We start from the raw sequence: 27,255 nt of genomic DNA on the forward strand, positions 1-27,255 counted from the left end.
TTGCTATTATGCCAAATTTAAAACTATCATATCATTTTTTTGTTAGGCATTTAAGGACTGGTGACAAAAAAAAAAAGACAGAACATAATAATTGGATGAGCATTGTAATAGGCCCAATTTGCCCGGGCCCAAAAGCACAAATAAAAAAACCAAATAAATAAAAATATAAAAGTCCCGTAAATTAATGTCCAAATTTACAAAAAAACTCATCAGACCCAAAACACTAGCCTAGCCCAATATCCCCAACCCAATTAACCTAGCCCAAACACTAAACCCAATTAGCCTAAACCTAAACCCAATACCCCAGCCCAAAACACAAAACGACACATGGAAACCCTAGCAGCAAGGGTTCCCAGCGCCGCAGCAGTGACGTCCCTTCGCTCTCCCTCTGCACGTGACGAGCCCTCGTACGCGCGCGAGCCTCCGTACGAGCACACCTCTCCCTACATACACTGTGCCACGCAAGCCTCCGTACATGCGCACCCGCGCACCTCCGTACCCGTACCTGCAAGAGACGAACAAATGAGCAGTAAAACAGACAACAACGGCATACAAGAGAGAGAAAAAAGCACAGCAAAGAAAAACAGAGGGAAATTTGTATTCTTTTGTTTTTTTTTTAGTTTAGTTTTTCGGCCTATAAAAGAAAAAAGGCGAAGGCTTTTGAAAACACACACTTCGAACACACACGCAGATTGTATACAAAACATTCAGAGAAATCGAAAAGAAAAAGTTCTTGGAAAGGTGATCCCTCTTTGATTTTTTAGTGATATTTCCGGTCACTTTTCGATACTCGTCTTTTTTTTTTTTTTGTAAGAAGAAAGTAAAAGGGGAAGAGAAGAGAAACTCACCTGCGAGGTGGGAGCGCCGATCTTGGTTCACTCCGCTGTAATCGGAGTTCGGACCGGATAATGAGGGGTCTGACACGGCGCGACTCTTGCTTGGCCAGAGAGTAGTTTTTTTTAGAGTTTTTTTTTCTTTTTTTCTTTCTGGTTTAGGGTAACTAATGTTAGTTTTAATGTAGGCTTAGAGGGAAATCATGAAACGACACCGTTCGGGCCTGATTTAATGGCTCTGAAAACGGTGCCGTTTTAGGCCGCGACCCGATGACCCGACCCAGACGCGGTTAGATCCGCGTGTTCTGGCGTAGGGAGGGATATTTGCACGGCCAGTCCCCCTTTTCTCTGGTGTATTCTAATCAGTTATTTCCCTTCTTTCTGATTTTCCCCTGCATTTTCGTTTTTGTTTCATTCCGACCCAGCTTGCAACGCTGCGTTTTGGGGAGCGGGATATTTCCCAATCAGGCCCCCCATGTAATACGTGTGTTGCAGCATGGTCCCTCACTTTTTTTTAATCTTAGTTGTTCCCTGTTAATTCGATTTTGTTTATGATTTAATCCTTTTATTATTTAGTTTTTTTTATTTAGAAATCTACTGTTATTTTATTATCATACTATTATTATTTTTTATATTTGTTTTCTATAAATATAATCAACTTTATATTTTTATAGAAAGGTAATTTCTAATAATAATACTTTATACTATTATATATATAATATAGATTTTTCTTACTATACGTACATAATATATTATTATTTTCAAATGATTTTTTGGAAACCTTATTTCTTTTAAATTTGTTATCTTATTCTATTTACTTAACTTATATATTATTATTATGTATGTACTATTATTTTTACTAGATTTTATTTATATAAATCAAAATGTAGGTATTTCTTTTAAGTTTTTCACTTTTATTTTTATTTATATATATAAAATCTTTCATTAAAATTAATTCAAACCTTTTATTTGCTTTCTTAGTTCTATTACCTAATTGTATCAAATATTTGTACTATTTATTGTTATTGTCGTCTTTTGTTGTTTTAAATTGATTATGAATGTGTGGGTTGCTTAAATTTTAATGTGGATGTTTTTATAATGATCAAAGTTGATGTTTGTATTTGCCTATTATTTGTTTAATTGTTTCAAGTTTAAGTTTAAATTGTTATTTATCTTCTACATTATGTGTATCGTCATTTAATCATGTTCCTTTGTAAGAGTCGAATTTTTTTAAAGCTTCATAATTGTTTTATTAATCTTTAAAAAGGGCTTGGCGTTCATAGGTTCTCGAGAGAATTGTGCCCTAACTTACTGGGCTTCGATTCGTCTCGATGAATTTAGATAACCAAGCGCCCATTTTATTAAAACCATGCAATTATGAAATGGAATTCTTAAGGTTTCAAAATGTTTGATTCTAACTTACTGGATACATCATTTTGTTATCCCAATTTCGAAATAAAGGCAATATTTGATATTTAGGAATTTTGAGAAATCGAACTCTAACTTACTAGGTTTTAATTTTCTCATTTGACCCAAATAATTGGAAATCCTTCTCGAAATGCATAGGTTTTAAAAGTCAAGAGATAAATTTAATTTTGAGGATTTAAAATGTTGCACTCTAACTTACTGAGTGTGACAATTTATTTATTTGAAATAAGTGAGTCTCATCATCCAATTTATCTTACTCAAATTTTCTTTTCAAAGGATCGTATTTTAAAATATTTTCAAAATTTCGACATTACGACATTAAACAATCGATTCGGAACCAATTTTGGGCGTTACGAGAGTGCTAACCCTTCCTCGTGCGTAATCGACTCCCGGACCTATTTTCTCAAATCTCGCAGACCTAAAATTGTTTTCAAGGTGATCCGATCACATCCTACCCCAATAAAGGATTGGTGGCGACTCCCACTCCATTTTCAAAAATCGATTCCCTTTTTTAAATACATTTAAAAATGGTTTCGACAAGCATTTTGAAATTTTTCATAATTGAGTGATTAAAAAAACTTATGAATAATTGAAGGACTATCAATAGAATTTACCCATAAAAAATTCAAATTCCAAAATAAAAAATTACCAAACTCAAATATTAAATCTTTATCACAGACGAAGTTTATATCATTTACGAAACATATTTTGATCTAAGCTTCTACCAGATCAGCGGTCCACATTCATTGACTGTGAAATCACGTGAATTGACGCTAAAACCCCTTGAACACCTTCAAATTACGAAATGCCACTCTCACATTTCTCCATTTTCTACCAAATTAATTTTATTTTACTTATATTCAAAATTTGCAATCCCATGGTTCAGGTTCTTCCATAATATCGATCCAAGGTAAGATCTGTAATCACCGTAGACCTAATCTATTGAATCAAATCTTTTGAAGCCGACCGATGCTTTAATTTGATTTCATCTTTAGGTTTTGAAACTGTTTTGGAATTTGGATTCTGAAGTTTGATTTATATACTTTTTTTCTTTGGTTGATTTTGATGATTTTTGTTAATTGGAAGCTGAAATTCTGATTTTGTTAATGGTAAATTTATTACCAATTGAATGTATGCTTTTGATATTTTAGAGCGACAAATCAGTGGTTATTACTCGTTAATTTGCCAGTAATCAAAGTGATAAGCAGATAATTTGTTTATTCCACGATTGAATTTAGTCTTTTGATCTCTAGAGTGAAGAATCAGTGACTGTAACTTGTTAATTAGCTACCAATCAGAGTGCTAAGCAGATAATTTTGTTATTTGGGAGCTAAATTTGTGATTTAATTGTAAATTTAGATTGAAAAATCAGTGATTATTAATTTTTAATTAGCTAATAATCAGAGTGATAAGCAGATTTTGTTTATTCCACAATTGAATGTAGTCTTTTGATCTCTAGAGCGAAAAATCAGTGACTATCATTTGTTAATTAGCTACCAATCAAAGTGTTAAGCAGATAATTTTGTTATTTGGGAGCTAAATTTGGAATTTGATTTCGATTACATGTTGAAGATTTAATTGAAATTTTATTACCAATTGAATGTAGGCTTTTGATCTTCAGAGCAAAAAATCAGTGACTATTATTTGTTAATTAGCCACTAATCAGACTGTTAAGTGGATAATTTGTTCGTTCCACATTTGTAACTGTTAATAGCGATTGCTGTTTTAGATCATTTTCTAATTTCCTTGCAGTTTTACTGATTATGACTATTTGAATTACCATTATGCATTGATTAGTTCTCCCAATAAGTTGGTTGAATTTGGTTTTGGCTAGTAATAATATGCTTGGATGCTATCTGAATGTTTGCTAGCCTGACTTCGTAGTTGTTTGTTCAGTATTCGCCAGTTGAAAATTCTTTTGCAAATGAGTTCATGAATTAAAAATGGCTCAAGCGACTCACGCTATAGCGTACCCTTGGGTTAGTGCAGTTATGTTTTTTGATGCACTCTTTGCTTCTTAAGGTGGAATACGAACTTAAGAAAATTAGTAGAATTACATGGCAATTTTACTATATGTCATACTGTTCCTTCTCATTATATACTTGCTATTGGGAATTAGATCAAATCATTATGGTATTTAGCTATTCATGGTTAAGGCAAGAAGAACCACAACTTCGATTTTCTTATTGCAGTCACTATTTATTAGCTGAACCTAGACATTATGCTTGCAGCTATAATTCCTTCTCATATGTTGAGATCTGTGCTCTTGACCTTCAGTCATTATTGATACCCCGTGGAACATTGGAATGGATAACGGACCCGCTGATTCATCAAGTTCACCTGCTGCTGAAGCTTCTGATGTACAACTTCCTGCTGCCACAGATTTAGGACAACAAAATCTTACACATGATTCACCATCAAAGCTGTCGTCTTGGGCTAAAAATTTAAAAATTCCTCAGCCATTTGCTGCCTCACAAGAGGACTCACAAACAGAAACTGCTGGAAAGTCACCTCTTGCACGGTTTACCAGTGGAATTGGACTGCGTTCGTCTCCTAAATCTCCTCCTGCCAATGATAGTAATGAAGGGAATTCACCAACTACTCAACCTGGATTTTTTGGAACAATTACAAATGGCATAGTCAACACATCTAAAAATGCTGTGAAAGCTGTACAGGTCAAGGCTCGGCATGTTGTTTCACAGAACAAACGGAGATTCCAGGTCAGATTCTGCTATTTTCTTTTGCACAGAGATGCTTCATTAACTTCTTTCTCTTGAAAAAATGGGAATTGATATGTGATATATATTGTAATTGTTGTTTTTTATGATGATTTGATTCTCAATATTTGTAAAGTTGCCTCTGCTCTTTGACTTCAGGAAGGAGGATTTGACTTAGATATGACATATATCACTGAGAATATAATTGCTATGGGGTTCCCTGCCGGTGACATGAGCTCTGGGTTTTTTGGATATGTTGAGGTAGCTAAACTAATTCATAGCTAAATTTGGCTACTGTCTTTTAATTGTCCTAAATTTTCTGTAATTGTGAGACAGGGGTTCTATCGAAATCACATGGAAGAAGTGATTAGGTTTTTTGAAACCTATCACAAGGTAATGACACATCTACTGATTTATAATTTTCTACTCCTTTAATCTTTTTTTCTTTTTCTAGTTTCCTTCACTTTGATGTTTATATTTTTATTTAATAATTTTTTACCACAAATTTTGTCTTATGATGGCTGCATATAAAAATTGAACAAGACAAATTGATTGTCCTGAACCATTTCTTTGCGAGGACTTTACCATTTATTTCCTTATAGATAACAGGAACCTTGTGCTGACCTCATAAGTTGAACGAAAATATGATGAGCTTGATCTATGTTCTGTTAGGTTTTGCTGTATTTGTGATAATTTAAACATACCTGGTTGTGGGTGATGACTATAATGTCAACTTTCTGGCCTATACCTTTATCCTAGTACATCAACCTTCTTTCAACATGAACCTTGTTTGTTGTGGAGCAGTTAAAGTTGCTTTGCCTGAATATTTGGTTGTATTACTCAAAATGAACCTTTGGGTTTGATGGGGCTTTTATATGTTGCTAATTCGCAATTATATGACATTGTACAGTTTGGCCCTAAAATCTGTCTGACTTTCTATATGCAGGATAAGTACAAAGTATATAACCTTTGCTCTGAGAGACTATATGATGCTTCACTGTTTGAAGGAAAGGTATGACATGGTTTGTTATGGGAACTAACAGGGTAATATGTTTGCTATTCATATTTCACTTGAGCTTATTTCATAATTTGTGGTTAGCTGGCATCTATATGCCCTGTGCCTATTGTTTAGCTTTGATAAAAGAAACCCTTTTTCTAACCAAATAAGCATATTGCTCTATTTTAGCATTTGAAAAGAGATTAAATTTCATTTGTTCGGACCTGTGGATTAATCTAAAGCAAAAATAAGTTTAACCCAAATGAAGAAATTAGCCCCTAATTTCTTTTGGAATCCATTCGGAGAGGATTGAGTGGAATATTGTACTTGATGATGAAATCAGTCATTGGCAGAGGATAATTCCTGGGAAGAGTCAATTCCATCCAAACTCTTTTTGTTGTTTCACTACCTTTTGTTTCTCATTCGTGCACCTTAACAACAGATACAACCCAGTTGGTTAAAATCAAATCAACTAAAACTGACTGTTGTTATAGGATGACCAATGTAAATAAAGTTGTCCCATCTTCTTATTATTGTTATCATACTTTTTCTTCAGGTTGCTAGTTTCCCATTTGATGACCATAATTGTCCCCCAATTCGATTGATAATATCTTTCTGTCAAAGTGCTTACTCATGGCTAAAGGAAGATATCGAGAATGTTGTGGTTGTGCACTGTAAAGCTGGGATGGCAAGGACAGGGTTGATGATCTCTAGCCTTCTTCTATACTTGAAGGTTTGACCCATTGGACATGTTTTTGAAGAAATGATAGTGAATTTAGTGAAGCTACATGTTTTGGCGGTTACAATTGTTGATACTGTTTTTATAAATTATTATCCCTTCTAGTTCTTCCCCACTGCTGAAGAGTCAATTGACTACTACAACCAGAAAAGATGTGTGGATGGGAAGGGGCTGGTTCTGCCAAGTCAAATTGTGAGCAATGGACTTCTAGTGATATTCTCAGACGAGTAATTTCTGAATTTGTTCTGTCTTTGGCAAGCTGTTTATATCTTACCTGGTTGCCACTTCTGTTTTCTTGTTATCTTCTGAAGAGATATGTCAAATACTTTGAACGCACCTTAATATACTTCAATGGTGAAAACCCTCCTGGACGCAGGTATTCTCTTGGCTATGCAATGTTTATATTGCATCTTTGTTCTTTGTATTATTGCTGACAGCACATTTTATATAGGTGCATTCTTAGAGGATTCCGGCTTCATCATTGCCCTTATTGGATCAGGCCCTCAATTACCATCTCTGATCATAATGGTACAACATACTTTGTCCGCAAATAGGTTTTTTGATTTGATTGATTATTTGTGCTTCTATATTTTTCTTTAAGCTAAGCTTTTCTATAAATTAGGATCTGCCAATGCATAAGATACTTCAAAATGCTTAGAGGAATTCCTTAGGTTAGATGTGAATATAAGATTTCTCACTCAACCTTTACACGTCTACGTTCGCTCTTACTCAAGAATCTAAAATACCGGCATTAAGAATGTTTAAAATGCATAGTTGTGGTTCCAAGAATCTAAAATACCGGCTTAAGGTCACCTTTGATTTCATTTGGTTCCTATGTTTTAGGATCAAAACCCACCCCTTGATGTAATTTTGCATCACTTGAAAGCATTTGTTAATGACAGTCTTTGTCGGAATGCTTTAATGAGCACTTGCTGTAATTCTAGGTTCTAACCTTTCCTTGCAAATTAAAATTTCAGATACATTCTTTACCTTCTAGCACTTCAAAGAAGTGAAATTGACTCGCCGCCATTCTATTGTCATATTAAAGCTACCTGAACCTTCTGCCTAGCCAAACATAATAATCTTTTCATGCACAGGTGTTCTCTTCTCCACAAAGAAGCATCCACGTACCAAGGATCTCTCTGTATGTTTCTTTGGTTGTTTGCTTAATTATCACAATCACTGCCCATATTTTTAAAAATGCCGTTTTAAGCTCTGGAGCATCCTTATACCAATTTGAGCTTCGGTGCATATAATTATTCTTCACAGCCAGAAGATTTTTGGTTTAGCGCTCCAAAGAAAGGAGTTATGGTCTTTGCTTTGCCTGGGGAATCGGGTCTGACTGAGTTGGCTGGGGACTTTAAAGTCCATTTTAATGATCGCCAAGGGGATTTTTACTGGTATGTAATCTTCCTCTCAAATAAATTTAGCTCCTTGGCTTGTATTTATGAATTGAAACTGATCTCTTTGTGATTCTTGGCCTTTTGATTCATCAGTTGGTTAAATACAACAATGATAGAAAACAGAAAAATTCTGAGTACTGGTGATCTTGATGGTTTCGACAAGGTAAAACATGATATGCTTTACGTTGAGACAATATATTTATGTGTAAAACTCCAAGAAAGCACCCTGTGGTTAACCCAAAATAAATTTGGCCCCTGAGGTTAAAAATCTGATACTGAACTATCTTATGCTTGCCTCCATTTATTTTATACACGACATCGATAACCATTTTTCCTCTTAATTTTACATGACTTCTTTGTTTCTGGTAAGAAAAATTTTTACAGGCTTTTTTCGCTTCCTATCTCATGGTTTCACATTAGCAGCCATTTCTCGGCTTCCTACTATGCTTAAATTGGCAGCTAAAAACCTTATCCATAATATACTTGGCCAACAGCCATGGTAACAAGATTTTTAGGATGTTTGATCTCGATTTTTAGGATTTTCTGGGGGAACTGTGAATCCTGAAATGGCTAAGGAAGAAAGAGAGAGCCTGGAATGAGCATGGATGTGGAAATGGGTAATTGTTAAATCTCAGGTTTTTGATGCTGGGCGGATTATAAAGGTATTTAGTGAAAATGAGAAGTTTTGGAAAGAAACCGAAAATGTTAAAGAGTGTTTTGGAAAGATAAAATCAAACACATCTCACAGTAGTTAAAATGTCGATTTTTAAACCTCAGAGGGCATATCTAGTCTGCCGTTAACCGCAGGATATGTTTCTAGAATTTACTCTGAATTTATTTGTGATGTTCTTTCAACCTGTCTACGTATCTTCATTACTTTTGGTTGAAACAATGTCCTCTTTGATGTTTCTTCCTCTTTTGGATATTTTTTGCAGAGGAAATTGCCGTCCCCCGGTTTCCAGGTTGAGATTGTGCTTGTTGATTATAGTGGCACTGCCCCCACAAAGTCACAAACCGAAACTCCTACAAATAAGCAAGATGAAAGCTCAGGCACCTCCGAATCCGCCGATGGAGCCACCTCGAAGTCCAAAACAACTAATTCCGATCAGGTTGCAAGTTTGGTGAAGTCTACTGAAAAAGTTTCCATAGGAAGTACGGACACCCAACATACACATGCCATTAATGAGCCTAGAAAAGACACCGTCCAGCAAGCTGCTGATGCTGCTGATGCACGTGTTTCAATTTCCAGCTCGGAAAGTCAATTCAAGGCAATGGCTGCTGATGCATCTGTTTTCAGTTTCGGAGACGAGGAAGATTTTGATAGCGAATGAACTGGAGCAACGTCAAACTTCCTGTACATACATCAAGTTGCTAGTTATATGAATCCCAGGTAATATTCTATTGTATTCGTTTTATTCGAATCATCTCACATTCTGATTCTGACTTATAGGTGTTGTAAATCCCCATAAAAAAAATTGGCTGGTAGAATAGTCTCTGCATTAAATTATGAATCAAAGTCTCGAAGAAATTCGTTTTTTGGTTACTTTGTGAAAGAAAAATTAGTTCACCATTTAGAAAAGTAACATTTGATTTGTTCGTTCTTTATCATGTAGTTTGCAGGGTTATTGATACTATATGAGTTGTCTTAGGGTTTTTGCCGATTTTTCATTTTTCTTTTAAGTATTTTATCTCGCGTCTGCAACTGACATATGCCCATGTTGAATTTATGAATATACCAACATATCCAAGTCCCAGTAACATAATTCTTTTTTATGCTTTTTCTTAAAGCACGGCTTGTTCGTTTCACATGAATATATGAATTTTTTTTTTTTATAAAAATCCTATGATATATTGACATAATGATGATAAGGTCGAGGTTTTGAGAACTTTGAGATCTTTAGTTTATGTTTTACCCCGTGTGCTTAAAATTTCTCCATGCTGGCGTCTGTCTAAATTTATTCTAGTTTGGGTTGACTTATATTTTGATTACCAATCTGTTTGTATATCGTAATAGTTTACTTTTGGTTATATTTATTCATACTTGAATTATTTGTTTAACTTCTTTAAGAAAAAAAAATTATAAAAAAAATATAATTTTTTAACGTGTTAAAACGTTTATAAAAAAAATACATAAATAAATATTAATATATATATATAAAACGAATTTCAGCAATAAAAAGTCAAAATAGTGGCCAAATCTCTTAATTTGTCAAATTAAAAAAAACGTTTTAGTCAGAGTTTGACCTGGTTTTTGTTTGATTTGATGACGTGGAGAAAAAGGGCTTCAAAATAATAAAAAATTCTTCTCTTAGAAGATCTTTTCTTTTTTCTTAATCGATGCCTTATCTCTGCCTCATTAGGGAAAGTATTCTTTGTGTATATAATACACCACACGGCTTAAATTATTGGATAGGATCGATTTTGTTAAATTATATTTTTGTGTGTATCTTATACTAATAAAATTATATTTTCTTAATATTTAATTCAATAAGTGTTTGTTAAAATTGGATTAAATTAATCAACTAAAGCGATTGAGCTGTTGAGTTGAGTATTGATGCTAGATCATGTTTATAATATTATTTATATTAATTAATTTTTTCTAAAAATATATTTAATATTTATGAAATTTTTTAGATTACAAACACAATTACAAAAATATCATAAATAATATATATATATTCAAATAATTATAATTATAATTAAATTATTACACATTAATGAATTAAGAACCATCCAAATTTAAGATATTAAAATTTCAACCGTAACTATTAATCCACAATAATTTTTTATAATTAATAATTGAGAGAAAAAATAGTGTTGTTTGTGTTCGTCATTAATACATTTACTATTTATTTAAATGAATATGAAAATACTTGAATTAAAAAATGTTTTTGTTATTTTTTTCTAAATTCTGTTAATAAACTAAGAAACAAGTAGCTACTTGGAAATTTTGTTTTTGTATTTTATTCAACTGGCATTTTCGTTTATAATTTCTTGACAATGGCTGTTCATTGTCAACGAAATAAAGTAACAAAAAAAAGTCTAATTTTCTTTTGATGAAATAAATAATCTATTTTTTATAATTTTCTTATTCACATAAAACAGCCGCCATTACCATTTTACAACTAAACAACTTACAAGTTACAACCCCTAAACGCAAAAACCAAAACTTTCTTTTTTTTTCTTTCTATCCAAACAGAAAATAAAAAATCGTTTTCTTTTTCACTTTTACAAGCCTTTTCAGTTATGGCAACTACACGTTTATATATTTTTTATATGGAAATTGCATAGATTTTGCCAGTTTTTAAAACCGAATTGAAAACCCCCAAATTCAATTAAACTTCCCTTGCTGTTGCAAAGAAAAAAAAAGTTTTAAAAGAAAAACCCATCATTAAAAGTTCACTCGTTTTCTCATCTATAAAAAGTCACCCCCCCCTTTTTGAAAGGCAGGTCAAATCACCAAATCTCATCACAAAAAGACTCCAAATTTCTTCTCTGTACTTTTCTTCATTTTTATTTTCTTTATATTTGTTAGTTTAGTATCAAATCCATGTCGGTTTCTGGTATCCATGGCCATGTTCTCGAGGTTACTGGTACGCGATTTTTTTTTAAAAATTTTATAGGGTAATTATTGATTTTTTTGCTTATCTGAATGTTGGGTTTTCTTTTTTTTCTTTTGTGGCTATGGAAGTTGTTGGATGCAATAGATTGAAAGATACTGAATGGCTTTCAAGGCAAGATCCTTACGTTTGTCTTGAATATGGCAGCACTAAATACCGTACTAGAACTTGCACTGGTAATTTCTCTCTTTCAACTTTACATATATATATGCACAGATGAATGTATGTATGTATTTTAGGGTTTTTGATTTGGGTTTTTGGATCTAAGTTAAACTTCAGGAAAATTCTAAGAAAATCTCCTTAAAACGAGCTATCCGTAAGCTTCCATGTTATACAAAACATTACAGGAGTTCTAATAGTTTGTCTAATTGGGTAATCTTCATGTAAGATTCAGCATTATATATATATATATATATATATATATATATACGAATGCATGTATTTTGGGTTTTGGATCTAAGTCAAAATTTAGGAAAATTCTAAGAGAAGCTCCTTAAAATGAGCTTTTAGTAAGCTTCAATGTTATATAAGACATTATAGAAGTTATAGTAATTTGTCTAATTGTGCAATGTTAAAACATTACGAATGATGTAATAATTTTTGTAATTAAATAATATTTTGCATAATTGTGATATTAGACAACATTATGAAAAAAATTGTGATAACAAGGTGTAAGTAATTCGCTTAATTCGCATACAAATCATGAATGTTTAGAATCCATAGACGTCGCTTTTCCTAGTTTGAATTGAAGGGTGACATAAAATCGGTAGATTTATAGTTAACATATTCATTGTTTTTGTGTGATCGGAGCTTGTAGAAAGCTCAATCTAAAAAGCTCGCCCTAGAACTCTTCCGGAAATTTAACATCTCGGTTTTTTGTTTTAGATGGTGGCAAAGCACCTGTATTCCAAGAGAGGTTCACATTCACATTGATTGAAGGGCTTAGAGAGATCAATGTTGTGGTTTGGAACAGCAATACATTGACTTATGACGATTTTATCGGCAGTGGAAAGTAAGAAAACGCCTTTGATCCGTTTATGTGCTTTTGAAAAGATTTGTTCTTATTGGTTTTTCGATTCTAATGTTCGGTTTTCTTGTAGGATTCAATTGCAGAAGGTTCTTTCTCAGGGTTTTGATGATACTGCTTGGTCACTTCAGACTAAAACCGGAAGGTAAAAAAATCGAAAACTGAAATTGAATTGTCACTTTTTGCATGCACTAGGGTAAGATATGTTTTGATGAATAACAAATCGAAAACCAAAATCGAATTGTCATTTTTTGCATGTACTAGGATGAGATATGTTTCGATGAATAATCTCTAGCGGCACTTGACCTTGAGAGATCGGTTTAAGTTATATTGGCTGCAGAACCTTGTTTATATTTCTCCATATAATTCCGGAATCTCGGGATTTTAATGATACTCTTTTGGTCACTTCAAAGAAAAATCGGCAGGTAAATGAATCGAAAATTGAATGGTAGCTTTTAGCATGTACTAGGATAAGATATGTTTCGATGAAGAATCTAAGGACGCTTAATCTCGAGATCGGTTTAAGCTTATATTGGTGGAAACCCTGTTTATGTTCCTCCATATAATTCCGGAATCTCTGTCATTGCTAGCTTGTCTTTAGACTTATTGCATCCTATCTTCCTTGTGGATTCATTTTTTCTCTCACGGCTTATGAGGAAGAAAACCGGTTCTTGTAGTCATGTATGCATGTCTCAGTTGTCCTCAAACCGAAAGATTTTTGCTTAATTTATGCTTCTGTTCATCAACATTGACACGCAATTGCTCATTTTGCTGCAATGTCTTGCTCCATAGATGTTACGATACTGTTTTGATAGCAATTGTGTTTCTTGGAACCTTATTTGTTATATATATACCAGCAAGACATTCTGTTTCATGCTCGGTTATTGACTTATTTTATTTGCGGAGTTAAATTTCATGTTACATTCCCTATTTTTGGATTTCCTTTAGCTAGAGCAATCTTTGAGCATCTACCAACTCTTACTTTTTCGAATTGCAGATATGCCGGAGAAGTACGGCTGATAATGCATTATGGAAATGCCAAAGTAAGTCCAATCTATTTTACTTTTATTCATCATCTTTGTTAATATTTATTTGAAAAAATGTGAACTAAACGGTTACTTGGATTATTGCAGCCGCCAACCACAACATATGCTCCGACAGCACCACAATATACAGCTCCTCCTCCACATGTCCCTCAATATTCTGCACCTCTGGCAACTTATCCTGCTTCTTATCCACCACCGGCTACAACATATCCGTCTCCATCACCATATCCAGCGTATCCTTCATCTGCATACCCTCCTCCACCTTCGGCTTATCCTCCACCACATTCGGCTTACCCTCCACCACCTTCCGCATACCCTCCGCCACCTTCATCGTATCCCCCATCTACGTATCCACAACAATCACCCTATTATCCGCCAGGTAATTTCAGTTACATTTTATATCTTTCGATGATTACTCCCCATTGCATTTCAAATATAGTACTTAAGTTCCATTCTTTTCCATTTTGCAAACAGGTCCTTTCCCGGGTCATTATCCCCGACCACCGTACTAAAACCTCCAAGGAGGAGACAATTCCTCATCGGCCAAGGGTTTCACGCGTCAACCAAAAGCAAAAATGAGAAGTAATTAAAATATTGTGTGGGAACAGAAAACTTAGAACTCTGTAATAGCCATTGTATAGTTTTGACTTTTTATGATGATAATACATTTCAGTTTGTGGATTTCTTTTTAGGTCATTTCTACTCTGTTTTGTTCAACTTTGATGTCTTACAACACCACCAAAGCCAAATGAAATATTGAACAATTTACCTAAACTTAACCTAAGGCAGACTATTTATTATCCTAACTTGAAGGTCCGTTATTTTAGAATCAATTGGTATTGCAACATTTTAAAAGATGTGAACTTAATATATGTTTAAATATGTTTAAGCTTGTAATATTTTTATTTATTTTGGGATTAAGTATTAAGATTTGCCATCATTGCTGTTGCAACGATGTAGAGTTTTAGGGGGGCGCGTCAAATCGCTGAAAGGCCTTGGTGATTCTCCAATTTGGTAATCTGAAGATAGAAAACCACAATGATTCGAAACTTCACTTCAATCAATAGTCTCGTATCCATGCTGCCCCGACTCCTGCTTATCAAACCCCTTTCTCGTTCCCATGTACAGCCTTGACCAGGCAGTTTTCATTATGAAAAGGAATTTTGCAAATTCCTTTCATATTCATAGTATAAAATTGGAGCTCGCCAATCAATCTTTGACCGAGAGGAGAGGGAATGATTTGACTCCCACTCCTAGCGTGCTAAGCCTCCGTATGCTTTTGAAGAATCTTCTTCGCAAGCATACGACTACCACACGCGACCACCACTGATACCGTCACTATATTGAGTTTGAAAATGTTTATCCACCATCCTCTATTTTTGAGACTGGGGGTTGACAACATTGTTAGCAGTAATCTGACGAATAATATTTTTCAATTTAGGGACGAAAGGTTACATGTAGTTTAAGAAGGATTGTAGATGAACAAGGTTTTCGTTGCATAGTCTGATTTAAGTTTTAAAGACTCGTTTATTAAACGAACTGAACACGAACAAATGTTGTTCAATTTATGAACAAGCTCATTTATGTTCGTGAATGTGTTTTTTAATTTAAACGAATAAACATAATTATACATAATTTTGAATAAATGGACGACGACTTTTACTAATTGAAATTCTTAAAATCACCCACCGAATACAAACAAACATGAACAAAAGTTTATTCGTTCAAATTCGATTCATTTATAATTCTAAGTTTAAACATAAGAAAGGGGTTTAGACAAAAATATTAAAAATCCGAACAACATTAGCGGTGATGAAATCTCTAGCATAAGAACAGTGAAGGAGTTGGGATCATTTGATGAGAATGCATCTAATGGGTGATCCTTCAGAACCAAGCAACCTTAAAGGCAAGCAATGAACATTATATATTCCAACTGGAACGTTATCAAGTTTCAAGCCCTCCACTAGAATGATTTCCTGGATCCAATAATTCTTGACAATGAGTGTTTATATGGATATATACTTAATTTAAGAATATTCAAAGTTTTTTCATATATTTAGATCATATACAAATACTCTTTTAAAAAAAAGCAAAGAGTTTGACTTTGAAAATCGATCCTTAATCCTTGAGTTTAAATTTAAGATTTATCTTTACAGACATAATTTAATCTCTGTACTTTTAGATTTAATCACAAAATTGCCTTCCAAACTATACTACTTTTCTCGCTTAGGTACCTAACAAAATTTTGGTCAAAAATGGTACCTAAACTATCAATTTCATCTCACTTTACCTAAAATAACGTATGAAGTCCAATAAAAACATGTTGCATGTCAAGTTCTTATTGGATGATATCGTGTTTTGGGATAAAATGAGACCAAATTAATAGTTTAAGTATCACTTTTGATAGAAAAAAAACCTTTAAGCACCTAACCCTAGTGGGAAAACTGATATAATTTAAGGACAATTTTAATATTTAAACCTAAGTTTGAACTATCGTTAATTCTAGTCAAAATTGCTAGCATGGATTTTTCTTAAATACAATATTTCAACTGATCATGCTAACATGATTTTTTTTTTTTTTTTTTTGGAATTGGAGATGGTACTTCTAAGGAAAATCCACGGTAGCATTTTAACCTAAGGCGTTATAAAAATAAAGGGATTAAATTATGCTAAATTAAATTATAGGAACTAAATTCCAATTTTTGGTATATAAAAGGACCAAAACCTTAATTTGACCACGTATAAAAGTAATAAAATAATGTGTTGTTGAATTACAATTTCCTTACCCTGCCTTCAAAGAACTCAAGATGAGCTGGAACGGAATGATCATAGCATGCAGCAGATAAGAAATCGATTCCTGCATTTTCCAAGATAAACAAATTCGTCCTAAGATTACTTGTTTTGCAAGTAAACTAAAGTAGCAACACCAATAGGCTGATCGAAGGAGCTCAGAATTTAGCACGTTTGATTCATGCAAACAACCTTTAAAAGCTGACATCTAGCAAGCTCCAGGTTGAAATCGAGCAACGAAGTTACGTTATAATTTGAAGCTACGAACATAACTCAAAGCTCTTTTACCCTAAAGCAAGGATGTTTGAATCAGATCGGACTGGTTGGACTGAGGTACCAGTCTGAAGAATGGCTTTGAATCGGTACAGATCGATTGAACAATATTTTTTATTTATTTTAGACTAAAGAACCAGTGGCCTAACTGGTTCGGTTTAAAAAACATTGCCCTAAACCTTATATCTCACTTTAAGTATTCGTATCCAACATTTGTTTTCCCCGTAAATTCAGATACGCTCCATTAGAGTTTAGCTTGCAAACTACTTTTAAAAGCTGACATCTAGCAAGTTCCATGTTGAAATCGAGAAATGAAGTTATGTGATGATATAAAGTTAAGAACATAAACACTCTTTTACCTTATACCCTATATCTCTCACTTTAAGTACTCGTATCTGACATTTGTTTTTCTCGTAAATTCAAATACGGATTCAAGATCCCTTCAAATAAATGAGAACTAAGAGGAAAAATAAACATACTCGTATCCAACACTCAAAATCGAGAAAAGATCTTACCTACAAGTTTGATGTCAGTGTTCTTTGCCAACCATCTTGCCCCATCTGTGGTGAATCCAACATAGCTCGAATCAAACTCCTTTTTAAACATAAGCCGCCTGAAATTGGGGAAAAGGATACAAAATTATGATCTACCATTTCAAACAAATTCTATGTTCAAACAAAAAGGAGACAACGCCAATGACTTTGATTATTTTGTTGATAGGTTTGTTTGAGTTAATACTTTGTTCAGGGATTTCCTATTCTTTCGGGAAAAGTATGTGAAGTGTCGTCCGCTCAAAACTGGTGGACCAACAAGTCCGTTATTATCTCCGGTGAGAATTTTGTTTCTCAATTCTACTGAGAGCTTGAGTGTCTAAAGAAGTAACCTGAAAAGACTCCAAATTCAGAGAGTGAGAAAGCGCCTCCTTGGGTGCCTGGGAAGGCGAACCATGCATAATTGCACATGATTGGACTCAATCCCATATAGGGCATTAATGGGTGAAAATGCTACCACTTCTGCATGGTTCGCCTTTTTAGACACCCAGCAAAGCACTCTCGCCCTGTGAATCCATTGTCTCTTCAAATATTCGGGCTCTCAACAAGGTTAAAAGCAAAAAAACCATTGAGGATAATACTGAACTTGCTGAGGGGTTTGTCGACTTAAAACAGACAAACAACACTCCACATACTTCTTCTGAAGGAGTAAAAAGTCCCCCACAAAAAAAGACGCCTTTTTTTCTTTTGAGAAACCCTCAACATACTTGATAACTTATGATACTCAAACTTTTCATTCTTCTTAAATAGTTCAAGTCGTCACCTATGCACACCACAAAACCATATATATGAAATTAAGTATGGTCCTCCAAAGATGTGAAGAAACATAGAAATAAATTACATGTCCTCATATTTGATACATCCCCAAGCTCACCGTTAAACCTTGATAGCATAGCATGTAACTTCCAAGAACATAATAAAAACTAACCCCTCCTTTGGTTCATTGGAATAAAAATAATAAAATAGCTATTTGATGCACATGAAATAAAGAAATAATAAGTATAACATAACTTGTTGATTTAATGGAATATACAAAGTATTACATTTTTGGTTACTTATAATAATGTTAACGAATAAATAAAGAATAAATTAAAAAATCAATTTTACCCTTACAATAAAAATATTTTTTTGATACCTTATTAATTTTATTAATATCTTATAATTTTTAAATATAATATATTTATTAGTAAAATAAAAATATTATGACAGTATTTTAAAAATTGTAATATGGATTATTAAAATATATTATTTAAAATAAATTTTATAATTATACTAAAATATGATCACCAAAATAATAAATATTATTGAATACATACAAATTTTAAATACAAAATTATTTTATGTAAATATTAATTTTTCTCTCTCCTATCATAATTTCTTTTCCTACCCTCTTTTGGTTTTTTCATCTCTACCCTTTTACGTTTAATTTCATTTCTACTTATCTTTCGACAGATTATAAGTGTAGATGCAATGGTAAAGCACATTGTACTTTTAACTAGAGAATGTAGATTTAAATTTTAAAGACGATATTATTAGGAAAATAACCATGAAGTTGAATATAGATTATAAAACGAACATAGAAATGTATATTCCTTAAAACCTAGTTTTTGGTGATAGCGCCGCCAGCCGCGGTTGCTGAAAGCTTTTTTGCTCCAAAAATTCACCACATATGCTAGCATTCAGTAAATTAACCCCAAACTTATATCCCAATTTGTTCAATATCAAAATTAAGAAGAACCACAGAGGTTTTCTTACCCAGTTCATTTTTTAACAAAAATAATTCTAAACTATTAATTTTATCCTAGTTTACCCAAACAGTGATATTAGCAAATAAAAACATGACACGTGATATGTTCTTATTAAATGTAGTATTTTTTTTAAAAAAATTGAGCAAAATTAATAACTTAAGTATCACATAAAAAGTTTTTAATGATTAATTTGGAAATTTGATTATAGTTTAGGGGTTAATTTAGTAATGAAACATTTAAAAGAATAATCCAAGTATTTTTGTCTTGAATTAAGCTCCATTACCTGTCGGTATTCAATGTTCTGAAAAGAACACGACGCACTCCTTTGGGAATGTTCAATGATTCCATCACTTTAGCTGCAACAACATTAAAATAAAAACAGAAGATTATAGGTTATTATCAGTATCAGATCATACACAAAGCCAAAAAAAAAATGGTGCTGTAGATCGGTACCGGTTATATTACTATCCCTCGGCACATCCACTAATAAAGCTGGCCCTGTGACAATTAAACAAACACTTGGAGTGCATCATTTGATTACAATGAAAAATAAGAGATCCAACAATGGCGATTGCCGCGTTGGGTGTTTACCGTTAAGGACATCAAGGTCAAGGGTGTCGACATCGAACCCAGCGTCGAAGTAGCTGTCGACCATATGTCCCGGCGCGTCGACGTGGGTGCCGGAATGGACCGACTGCAGCTTCATCAAGGAATTATTGGACCTTGAACCGTTCTTCATGCTTGACGGAAGCCAAAGGAACTGACCCAGACCACCTTTGCTCCCCCACGAAGGCATATCCACGGTGTATCTATGGCTAATGTCGAAGATTCTCCCGTCGCCGTAAACTTCACGACGAACGGGAACCGGGTTATCATCCGCGGCGGAAACGGTGCAGTCTGTCGACACTGAAGGGTAGGCGGGAATGGAAGCGACGGCGGCGGTGATGGCGGTGGATAAGAGGAGAAGAAACAGAGAAGACATGGTTATTGATCAATTTGGAGCTTATGGAAACAGCTTAGTAGCTCTTATGATATACATATAACAGTGTCTGATTTGAATGTTGTCGGTAACTGTGTTTTGTGACCATTCGTCTCAACTAACTATTATCAAAATAAGACAGAGAGGGTTAAAAATACTATAAAGGCCCTCTACTAAAAGTTAAAGATAGTATTTTAGCCTTTTTTATTTTAAAAATAGATAAATTAATCTATATAGTTAAATTAAATAGTAAATTGATAATTTTTTTAAAAAAAATTATCCATTTCTACTATTAAAAAATGATATAGTTGACAAAATAATTAAACAATGACACATGATGTGCTACATGTATCTCATACTGACATACAAAGACTAGTTTTTAACAGTAAAAATAGATGAAACTTTTAATAAGACTAGTTTGCTCTTCGATCTAACGCACATGGACTAAGTTGTCTATTTTTAAGTAAAGGAGGCAAAATACATACTTCCATGATACTTTTACCTATAAATTGGATAGTGCTCCAAAATTCATTGGTTTAATGCTAGTTTTAGTCCCTCTATTCCGATGAAATTGTGATTTAATTCCTTTAATTTGGCATAAAACATCTCTACTTATTGCTGTTCAAGTGATTACGTGAATTTTATTGTTATTTTTTATCATACAATTAAAGTTAGGGAAATTTCATTCGATTATCTTTAACCAATAAAAGTTATATATTAACCAAATGCTTAAGTATGTTTTTAAGTAAATTAAAATGAAGAGACTAATTATCAAATTTCAGCCTAGTAGAGAGGCAAAATCAGAATTGGACCTTTATTTGTATAGTTGTCCAAAACTTTGAGTCAAATTCTATTATTAGTCCTTATTATATGCGTAAGTTATGTATTTAATCCATTTATTCTAATTTGATCAATTTTTGTTTATATAATTTTTCAAATTTTGAAATTTCAATAATGATGCGTAATATAACAATTAAATCTATTAGGTCAAATTCAACTATTAGTCTTGTACTGTCAATTTTGTTTATATTAGATCCATTAATTAAGATGTCATATTTTTTTAATATTATGTGAAAATAGCGTCTTTTTTTTGTATTGTTTATGTTTGTTTCAGCCTTCAGGGGCGAATCTAGGGGGTTGGCAGGTGCACTGACCCCCTAAAAATTTGACCTTTTAAAATTTTTAAAATTTTAAATTAGTAAAGGTAAAATTATACTTTTACCCCCTAAAAAAGATAAAATTTTGATTTAATCTTTTAAAATTTTCATTTTTACTATCATAAAAATTACAATTTAATTTTGCGCCCCCTAAAAAGATTTTCTGGCTTCACCCCTGGTTTGTTTTATTATCTATGTTCGAGTTCACGGTTATCTCTTCCAACAATGTTGCCTCCAAAGTTCGAACTTGTATTATGTTTTTAAAAGAGCAATGTGTATTGCTACTACACTTAACACTTATTGTAGTAAAAATAATAAATTGACATGGCAGTAAGGGTATCATATCAGGTATATATATTATATTACAATGTTCTAGCTATATAAAGAAATGAAAATCCATGTTGGCATTACAATTTTTTGACAAGCATAAGTTGAGAAATAATGTGCTTTAGCGCACTTGAACTCATATTCTCTTAAATTAGCAACAATGCCCATGTCAATCAAGTTAAGACTCAATCAGTTAGTGATAATATGTTTCTCAAATAATATTTTGAAAAAGATCAGTATTTAGTACATTAGCAGTGTATTTATTTTATTCCACAAGCAGCCTTAAAAATTATCATGTGTTTTTTTTTTTTTTTACTATATCCCTATAAAATACTTGTCAAACCCTAACATTACTTGTGGACTCTACAAACTCCTCCGGTAGTGAATCAAATATTAATCTTTTTGAAAATAGTTAAATTTAACTTAAGAAATTTAACAATAACCATTTAGATCAAGAACGAAATTTTAAAATTTAAAAAGTATAAACACAGAAAAACATCATATGATAATACAAAGGCTAAATCCAGAATCAATTACATGTATCATTTAATGAGAATGCATCTAATGGGTGATCCTTCAGCACCAAGCAACCTTAAAGGTAAGCAATGTACATTATATATCCCAGTTGGAACATCATCAAGTTTTAAGCCCTCTACTAGAATGATTTCCTGCATTATCCGAACTCGAAAGCGAGTGTTATGTGTCTAATACGAGTATACTTAAAGTTTACTCATATATTTCGAGGATCATGTTTGAATATAAATCGACGGACACAAATAATTTAAGGAAAAGAAAAGGAATTAAATTGTAAAAAATTCCTTACCCTGCTTTCAAAGAATTCAAGATGAGCCGAAACCATATGATCCTCACATGCAACGGATAAGAAATCGACTCCTAAAAAATTCATCAGCATAATTACTTATATTGCAAGGAAACAACCAAAAATCGAATTAACTCAGTTGGTTCATGCAATTGTTTTTTAAAAAAATTTAAAAGGTTTAGGATTCGTATCCGAGAATTTAACACCCTTTTTCCTATTTCCGAATGATTGTCATGCAATATTATAAAAAATAAACCGATGGTTGAACTGATCAGATCATTGATTTTAAATTTAAATTCTCAACAACAAATGAAGAAAAAATATAAAAAGTCACCAACCGATTCCATAGGTTGAACTAACATTTTTTTTTATTTTATTTCAATATCTATCTCTTTTACCGTTTATATCGATTTGATTTATATCTAATTATATACCATCGATTTAATAGAATGTATACCAATTCAACTAGCTGATCTAGTCCAATTCTAACATCATTCAAATAATGTAGTTATGTGATAATATGAAGAACATCCCAACAATTCTTGCTCTTCAATTTTTTGTTGCAGTGCCTTAAAATTCGTACCTGACATGTATACAAACGTCGATATAGGGATATGTTCCTCTAAAGATCCACCAAGACATGAATATTTTGAAAAAACATTGTATATATTTATAGGTAAAGTAATTTGAGATTTTATTATAGTGGGATTTCATAGAATCCTTTTTAAATTAACGGTTGTGATTAAAAGATAGAAATGAAGAATTTATAACAGTTTGATCAAGCCACATTAAAAACTAGAAAATTGTGCTCATGATTTAGAACTTGTTAAATCAATTATTGAATACATTGTTTTTCTTTAGAAATCAATCTCTTTTTTTTAGTGTTGAAACTCGTTGAATCGGTTAAAAGGCAAACTCATGTCTCTCAATGAAAATCTTATGTGGCATGATCAATGGTGAATTAGTGTTTTTTTTTTTGTCCTTCCTATGTGATCTCACTATAACGGGATCTTTAAATAAGTATCATAATATTTATATCCAACACTAACACTCAAATCCGAGTAATCTTACCTACAAGTTTGATGTCAGTGTTCTTCACCAGCCATCTTGCCCCTTCTGTTGTGAATCCAACATAGCTAGAATCGTACTCACTTTTAAACATAAGCCTCCTGAAATTGAGAAAACAGAAATATCCAAAAATAAATTTATTCAGAGGTCCTTTTACTATTCACAAAGTCGGAATTTATTCAGGTTTCAAAATTCAGTTCTAATTATTAACATAGTTAAATTTATTGGTGTGAAATTTTTGAAACAAAGAAAATATTCACATGGTAGTAATGTAACTAAAACAAAAGGATTTAACCAAAATAATTTTAATAGTATTAACAGTTGGATCTGAATTTTAAAATCTAAAAAGTAGAGAACTAAATTCCTAAAAATAAAAGTACATTGACTAAATTCTGAATTTACAAAAAAATATAAGAACTTATAGCATATTTTAACCTAAACATATATTCATATCAGACACATACCTGTCTGTATTTAGTGTTCTAAACAGAACACGACGCACTCCTTTGGGAATTTTCAACGACTCCATAACTTTGGCTGCAAAAAACAAAAGATTACTATTTGTTATCATATCTACATTTATCTATCGATATTTGAGAGAGTTTGGAAATGTTTTATAAATTTAAGCCGAAAACAAAGTTGGTTCAATTTATGAGTTGAGCTTCTGCTAAAGTTGAGCTCAATCCAACCCGTTTTTCAATTAAATAATATGTTATTTGTTTATATATTATCTTTTTCATATTATATGAAAAATTAATATATAATTTTACGATTTAAATTTAAAATTGTAATAAAACATATATAAAATTATAAATATCAAAAATAGCGTATAAATATTTGGTACACTATAAATGTATTTTTTATTCTACAAGCAATCTTAAAAATGATCACATGTCTCTTTTTTTTAAATATTTATTTTTAATATTTTACTATGAGTTAGCATTTGGTACATTGGTAGTGTACTAATTTATAAGACACTTGTTAACCCCTAACTCTAGTTGTGGAGTCTAAAAACTTCACTAGTAATGTACCAGATATTATTATAAAAATATGAATAAATTTAAACAAAATTTAAAGCTTATATTTAGGTTGGACCGGACTTGATAAATCATATATTGAGTTAATGTAATTCATGAGCAAGGTTCAATCAGATCGGATTATTTTTTACGGGGTACAAGCAATGTTTTTAGAACTGGTTTGTGGTCAAATTGGTCAGACCCTCGATTTGTTAGTTCAACCTAAAAAATCATTAAAAAATGATTCAACCGATTTTTAGCCGGTTCAACTAGTCCGTGCCATTTTTAGTCAGTTCAACTGGTCCGTACCAGTTCCTCTTCTAACTAGTTCAAAGTTATTATTCGAATCAATACCCTAACCAATTCTCAATCCAACTTACCCAACTTGCCTGTCTGAATCAAACATGATTAGGTACTAATATAATCACAAAACAATATATCCGAACAAATAAAATTAATCAGTGCAAAATACAAATAAAAGATAATTTAAATCATAAAAACTCAAAACAGAAAACATTCGTGTCGGAATTTAAGCTAAAATAAATTCGAGTGGAGATCATGTATGGTATTAATCCCATTTATGGGCCGGATCAGGTCCACTCGGCCCATTTTCACTATCAAATATTCAACTTAAATTCAAAGAAGAGTATTTAGAAATGGTATTACCAGTTATATTACTGTCCCTCGGCACATCCACTAACAAAGCTGGCCCTGCGGCATTTAAACAAACGCCTAGTGTTTATCGTCGATTAACATTTAAAAAAGAAGATTAATAACGGCGGTGGGCGTTTACCGTTAAGGACTTCTAGGTCAAGGGTGTCGACATCGAACCCGGCGTCGAAGTAACGGTCGATCATATGGCCCGGCGCGTCGACGTGTGTGCCGCTATGAGTCGGTAGTTTCATCAGTGAGTTATTAGCCAACGACCCATTCTTCATGCTGGCGGGAAGCCAGAGGAACCGACCCAGACCATCCTTTCTCTCCCATGACGGCATATCCATGGTGTATCTATGGCTAATATCGAAGATTCTCCCGTCGCCGTAAACTTCACGCCGAACGGGAACCGGGTAATCGTCCATCGTGGAAACTGTGCACTCCGTTGACACTGAAGTGGAAGCTGCGGCGGTGGATTGGTGGAGGAGGAGAAGCGGAAGAAACATGGTTTTGGTCATTTTTGGAGCGTATATCGATTTGATTCTCAAATAAACAATTATGAAGCCAACAGCTTAAGCTCTTAGCCACATATATTAATATAACAGTGACAGATTCCATTTTTGTGGGGAATTGTGTATGAAGACAAAAGGGATTGGGCATATGGCTGATTTTGCCATTTTGGTTCCCAATTTTGTGGATTTTTCTTTTTTGGGTAAACTACAAAAATAGTCACTAAACTATGTATTTAGTTCTATTTTGGTCATCAAACTATTAATTTTTTTGATTTAGTCACTTAACTTTTCAAAATCAAATATTTTAGTCACTCTCCCATTAGATGAGTGACGGAAAGATGACGCAAACCTTTTTTATCGACCTAATAACAAATTTAGCCCTCCAATATTTATACGTTTTATCAATTTGATCCTAAAATTTATTGAATTTTATAATGTTGAGGGCTAAATTTATTGAATTTTTGGAATTTGAACTACAATGACAAATTTTATAAACATTGAGGGCCAAATTTGTTGAATTTTTTAGTTTTATGATCAAATTGATAGAATGTGTAAACATTGGAGAGCTAAATTTATTATTATGTCAATAAAAAAGCCTATGTTAGCTTTTTGTCATTCATCTAACGACAACTAATGAGAAAGTGACTAAAATATTTGATTTTGAAAAGTTGAGTGACTAAATTGAAAAATTAATTGCTATTTGGTCCTAATTCTAAAAATTCAACAAATTTAACCTTTAATGTTTGTACATTTTGTCAATTTAGTCCAAATTCTAAAATTTATAAATAAAATATTCAAAAATATAAAACATTCAAAATAATAATAATCAATCAAAATCAAAATAAGTAAATTTTTCTTAGCTATAATTCAAAATCATGAAAAACCCACAAAATACTTCTACTTTTGATATATGCAACCGCGCAACATTGCGATTAAAAAATTATAAGAAAAAAAGTTCAAAATTTTCTTTCCTGTTATCAAATTTTTTGGTCAACCAAACAAAAGAGAGAAACTTTGTAAAACAACATTCATCCATTCATCTCCTTCCGCGTTCTTCTTCAAGCTTCCAATTATCCTCGTACTCTCGCCCAAACCTCACAATCTCAAATACCATACTAAATCCATAGTAGAGCTGTCCATGGGCCAGGCCGGGAAAAATTTTCGGCCCGACTCTTAGGCCCAGCCCGGCCCGAAATATGGGCCTAAAATTTTGTCCAGGCCCGACCCGGGAAAAAAAGAGTAATCCCGAGCCCGGCCCGGCCCGATTTTTAATAAATACAAAAAATATGTTAAAAATAAAAAAATAAAAATATTTTAAAAGTATTTTAAAATTAAAAAAATAAAAATAAAAAATATATATTTATTATATTCGGGTCGGGCCGGACCCGGGCCAAAAAAGATGAGCCCAAGCCCGGCCCATTTTTTAAACGGGCCTCATTTTTTGCCCAAGCCCATATTTCGGGCCTATATTTTTACCCGAACCCTCCCATATTTCGGGCGGGCCGTCGGGCCGGGCGGCTACAGGTCTAATCCATACCCAACTTTACTGA

The 27,255-nt window shown here is 32.8% G+C and overlaps 4 protein-coding genes across 6 annotated transcripts; 2 read left to right on the top strand and 2 right to left on the bottom strand.

Annotated features, from left to right (window-relative positions):
• Positions 1 to 3,017: 3,017 nt before the first annotated feature.
• LOC105773283 (phosphatidylinositol 3,4,5-trisphosphate 3-phosphatase and protein-tyrosine-phosphatase PTEN2A) lies at positions 3,018 to 9,722 on the top strand. 3 transcript variants are annotated; one of them, XM_012595050.2, is made up of 13 exons: positions 3,018 to 3,171; positions 4,493 to 4,981; positions 5,138 to 5,239; positions 5,315 to 5,371; positions 5,925 to 5,990; positions 6,532 to 6,708; positions 6,820 to 6,906; positions 7,026 to 7,090; positions 7,166 to 7,242; positions 7,812 to 7,858; positions 7,984 to 8,114; positions 8,211 to 8,280; positions 9,053 to 9,722. In XM_012595050.2, the coding sequence occupies exons 2-13, from the start codon at positions 4,568 to 4,570 to the stop codon at positions 9,446 to 9,448; spliced, it is 1,689 nt and encodes a 562-aa protein (XP_012450504.1). In that variant the 5' UTR covers positions 3,018 to 3,171; positions 4,493 to 4,567; the 3' UTR covers positions 9,449 to 9,722. The 3 variants fall into 3 exon arrangements, with proteins under 3 accessions (XP_012450504.1, XP_012450547.1, XP_012450511.1); XM_012595093.2 differs by having other exon boundaries at positions 3,064 to 3,171; positions 4,539 to 4,981; XM_012595057.2 differs by lacking the exon at positions 3,018 to 3,171 and adding an exon at positions 4,158 to 4,240.
• A 1,538-nt stretch (positions 9,723 to 11,260) lies between these two features.
• On the top strand, positions 11,261 to 14,506 carry LOC105786623 (protein SRC2 homolog). The gene is made up of 7 exons (XM_052628972.1): positions 11,261 to 11,710; positions 11,809 to 11,913; positions 12,623 to 12,749; positions 12,838 to 12,909; positions 13,762 to 13,807; positions 13,898 to 14,189; positions 14,285 to 14,506. Exons 1-7 carry the CDS (start codon positions 11,668 to 11,670, stop codon positions 14,320 to 14,322), a joined length of 723 nt encoding a protein of 240 aa, XP_052484932.1. The 5' UTR covers positions 11,261 to 11,667; the 3' UTR covers positions 14,323 to 14,506.
• A 997-nt stretch (positions 14,507 to 15,503) lies between these two features.
• Positions 15,504 to 20,276, bottom strand: LOC105773344 (hypothetical protein). Its single transcript, XM_012595128.2, has 6 exons — positions 19,764 to 20,276; positions 19,626 to 19,670; positions 19,456 to 19,528; positions 17,389 to 17,486; positions 16,597 to 16,667; positions 15,504 to 15,786 (listed from the first exon to the last, which is right to left on the bottom strand). The coding sequence occupies exons 1-6, from the start codon at positions 20,152 to 20,154 to the stop codon at positions 15,661 to 15,663; spliced, it is 804 nt and encodes a 267-aa protein (XP_012450582.1). The 5' UTR covers positions 20,155 to 20,276; the 3' UTR covers positions 15,504 to 15,660.
• Positions 20,277 to 22,080: 1,804 nt separating this feature from the next.
• Positions 22,081 to 25,756, bottom strand: LOC105773349 (hypothetical protein). The gene is made up of 6 exons (XM_012595143.2): positions 25,333 to 25,756; positions 25,206 to 25,250; positions 23,988 to 24,060; positions 23,527 to 23,624; positions 22,459 to 22,529; positions 22,081 to 22,303 (listed from the first exon to the last, which is right to left on the bottom strand). The coding sequence occupies exons 1-6, from the start codon at positions 25,709 to 25,711 to the stop codon at positions 22,178 to 22,180; spliced, it is 792 nt and encodes a 263-aa protein (XP_012450597.1). The 5' UTR covers positions 25,712 to 25,756; the 3' UTR covers positions 22,081 to 22,177.
• Positions 25,757 to 27,255: the final 1,499 nt, after the last annotated feature.

This window comes from Gossypium raimondii, chromosome 1, assembly GCF_025698545.1.
Source record: "Gossypium raimondii isolate GPD5lz chromosome 1, ASM2569854v1, whole genome shotgun sequence".
Classification (NCBI taxonomy): Eukaryota; Viridiplantae; Streptophyta; class Magnoliopsida; order Malvales; family Malvaceae; genus Gossypium; species Gossypium raimondii.

Coding starts and splice junctions, on each gene's coding strand:
- LOC105773283 (XM_012595050.2), top strand. CDS start 4,568: ATGGATAACGGACCCGCTGATTCATCAAGTTCACCTGCTGCTGAAGCT. Junction 6,709..6,819: donor GCCTTCTTCTATACTTGAAG/GTTTGACCCATT, acceptor TATCCCTTCTAG/TTCTTCCCCACTGCTGAAGA. Junction 7,091..7,165: donor GAAAACCCTCCTGGACGCAG/GTATTCTCTTGG, acceptor CATTTTATATAG/GTGCATTCTTAGAGGATTCC.
- LOC105786623 (XM_052628972.1), top strand. CDS start 11,668: ATGTCGGTTTCTGGTATCCATGGCCATGTTCTCGAGGTTACTG. Junction 11,914..12,622: donor CCGTACTAGAACTTGCACTG/GTAATTTCTCTC, acceptor TTTTTGTTTTAG/ATGGTGGCAAAGCACCTGTA. Junction 14,190..14,284: donor ATCACCCTATTATCCGCCAG/GTAATTTCAGTT, acceptor TTTTGCAAACAG/GTCCTTTCCCGGGTCATTAT.
- LOC105773344 (XM_012595128.2), bottom strand. CDS start 20,154: ATGTCTTCTCTGTTTCTTCTCCTCTTATCCACCGCCATCACCGCCGCC. Junction 19,529..19,625: donor GAGGGATAGTAATATAACCG/GTACCGATCTAC, acceptor ATGTTGTTGCAG/CTAAAGTGATGGAATCATTG. Junction 15,787..16,596: donor TTGAGTTCTTTGAAGGCAGG/GTAAGGAAATTG, acceptor TATTGGATCCAG/GAAATCATTCTAGTGGAGGG.
- LOC105773349 (XM_012595143.2), bottom strand. CDS start 25,711: ATGACCAAAACCATGTTTCTTCCGCTTCTCCTCCTCCACCAATCCACC. Junction 23,625..23,987: donor AGAACACTAAATACAGACAG/GTATGTGTCTGA, acceptor TCTCAATTTCAG/GAGGCTTATGTTTAAAAGTG. Junction 22,304..22,458: donor TTGAATTCTTTGAAAGCAGG/GTAAGGAATTTT, acceptor CGGATAATGCAG/GAAATCATTCTAGTAGAGGG.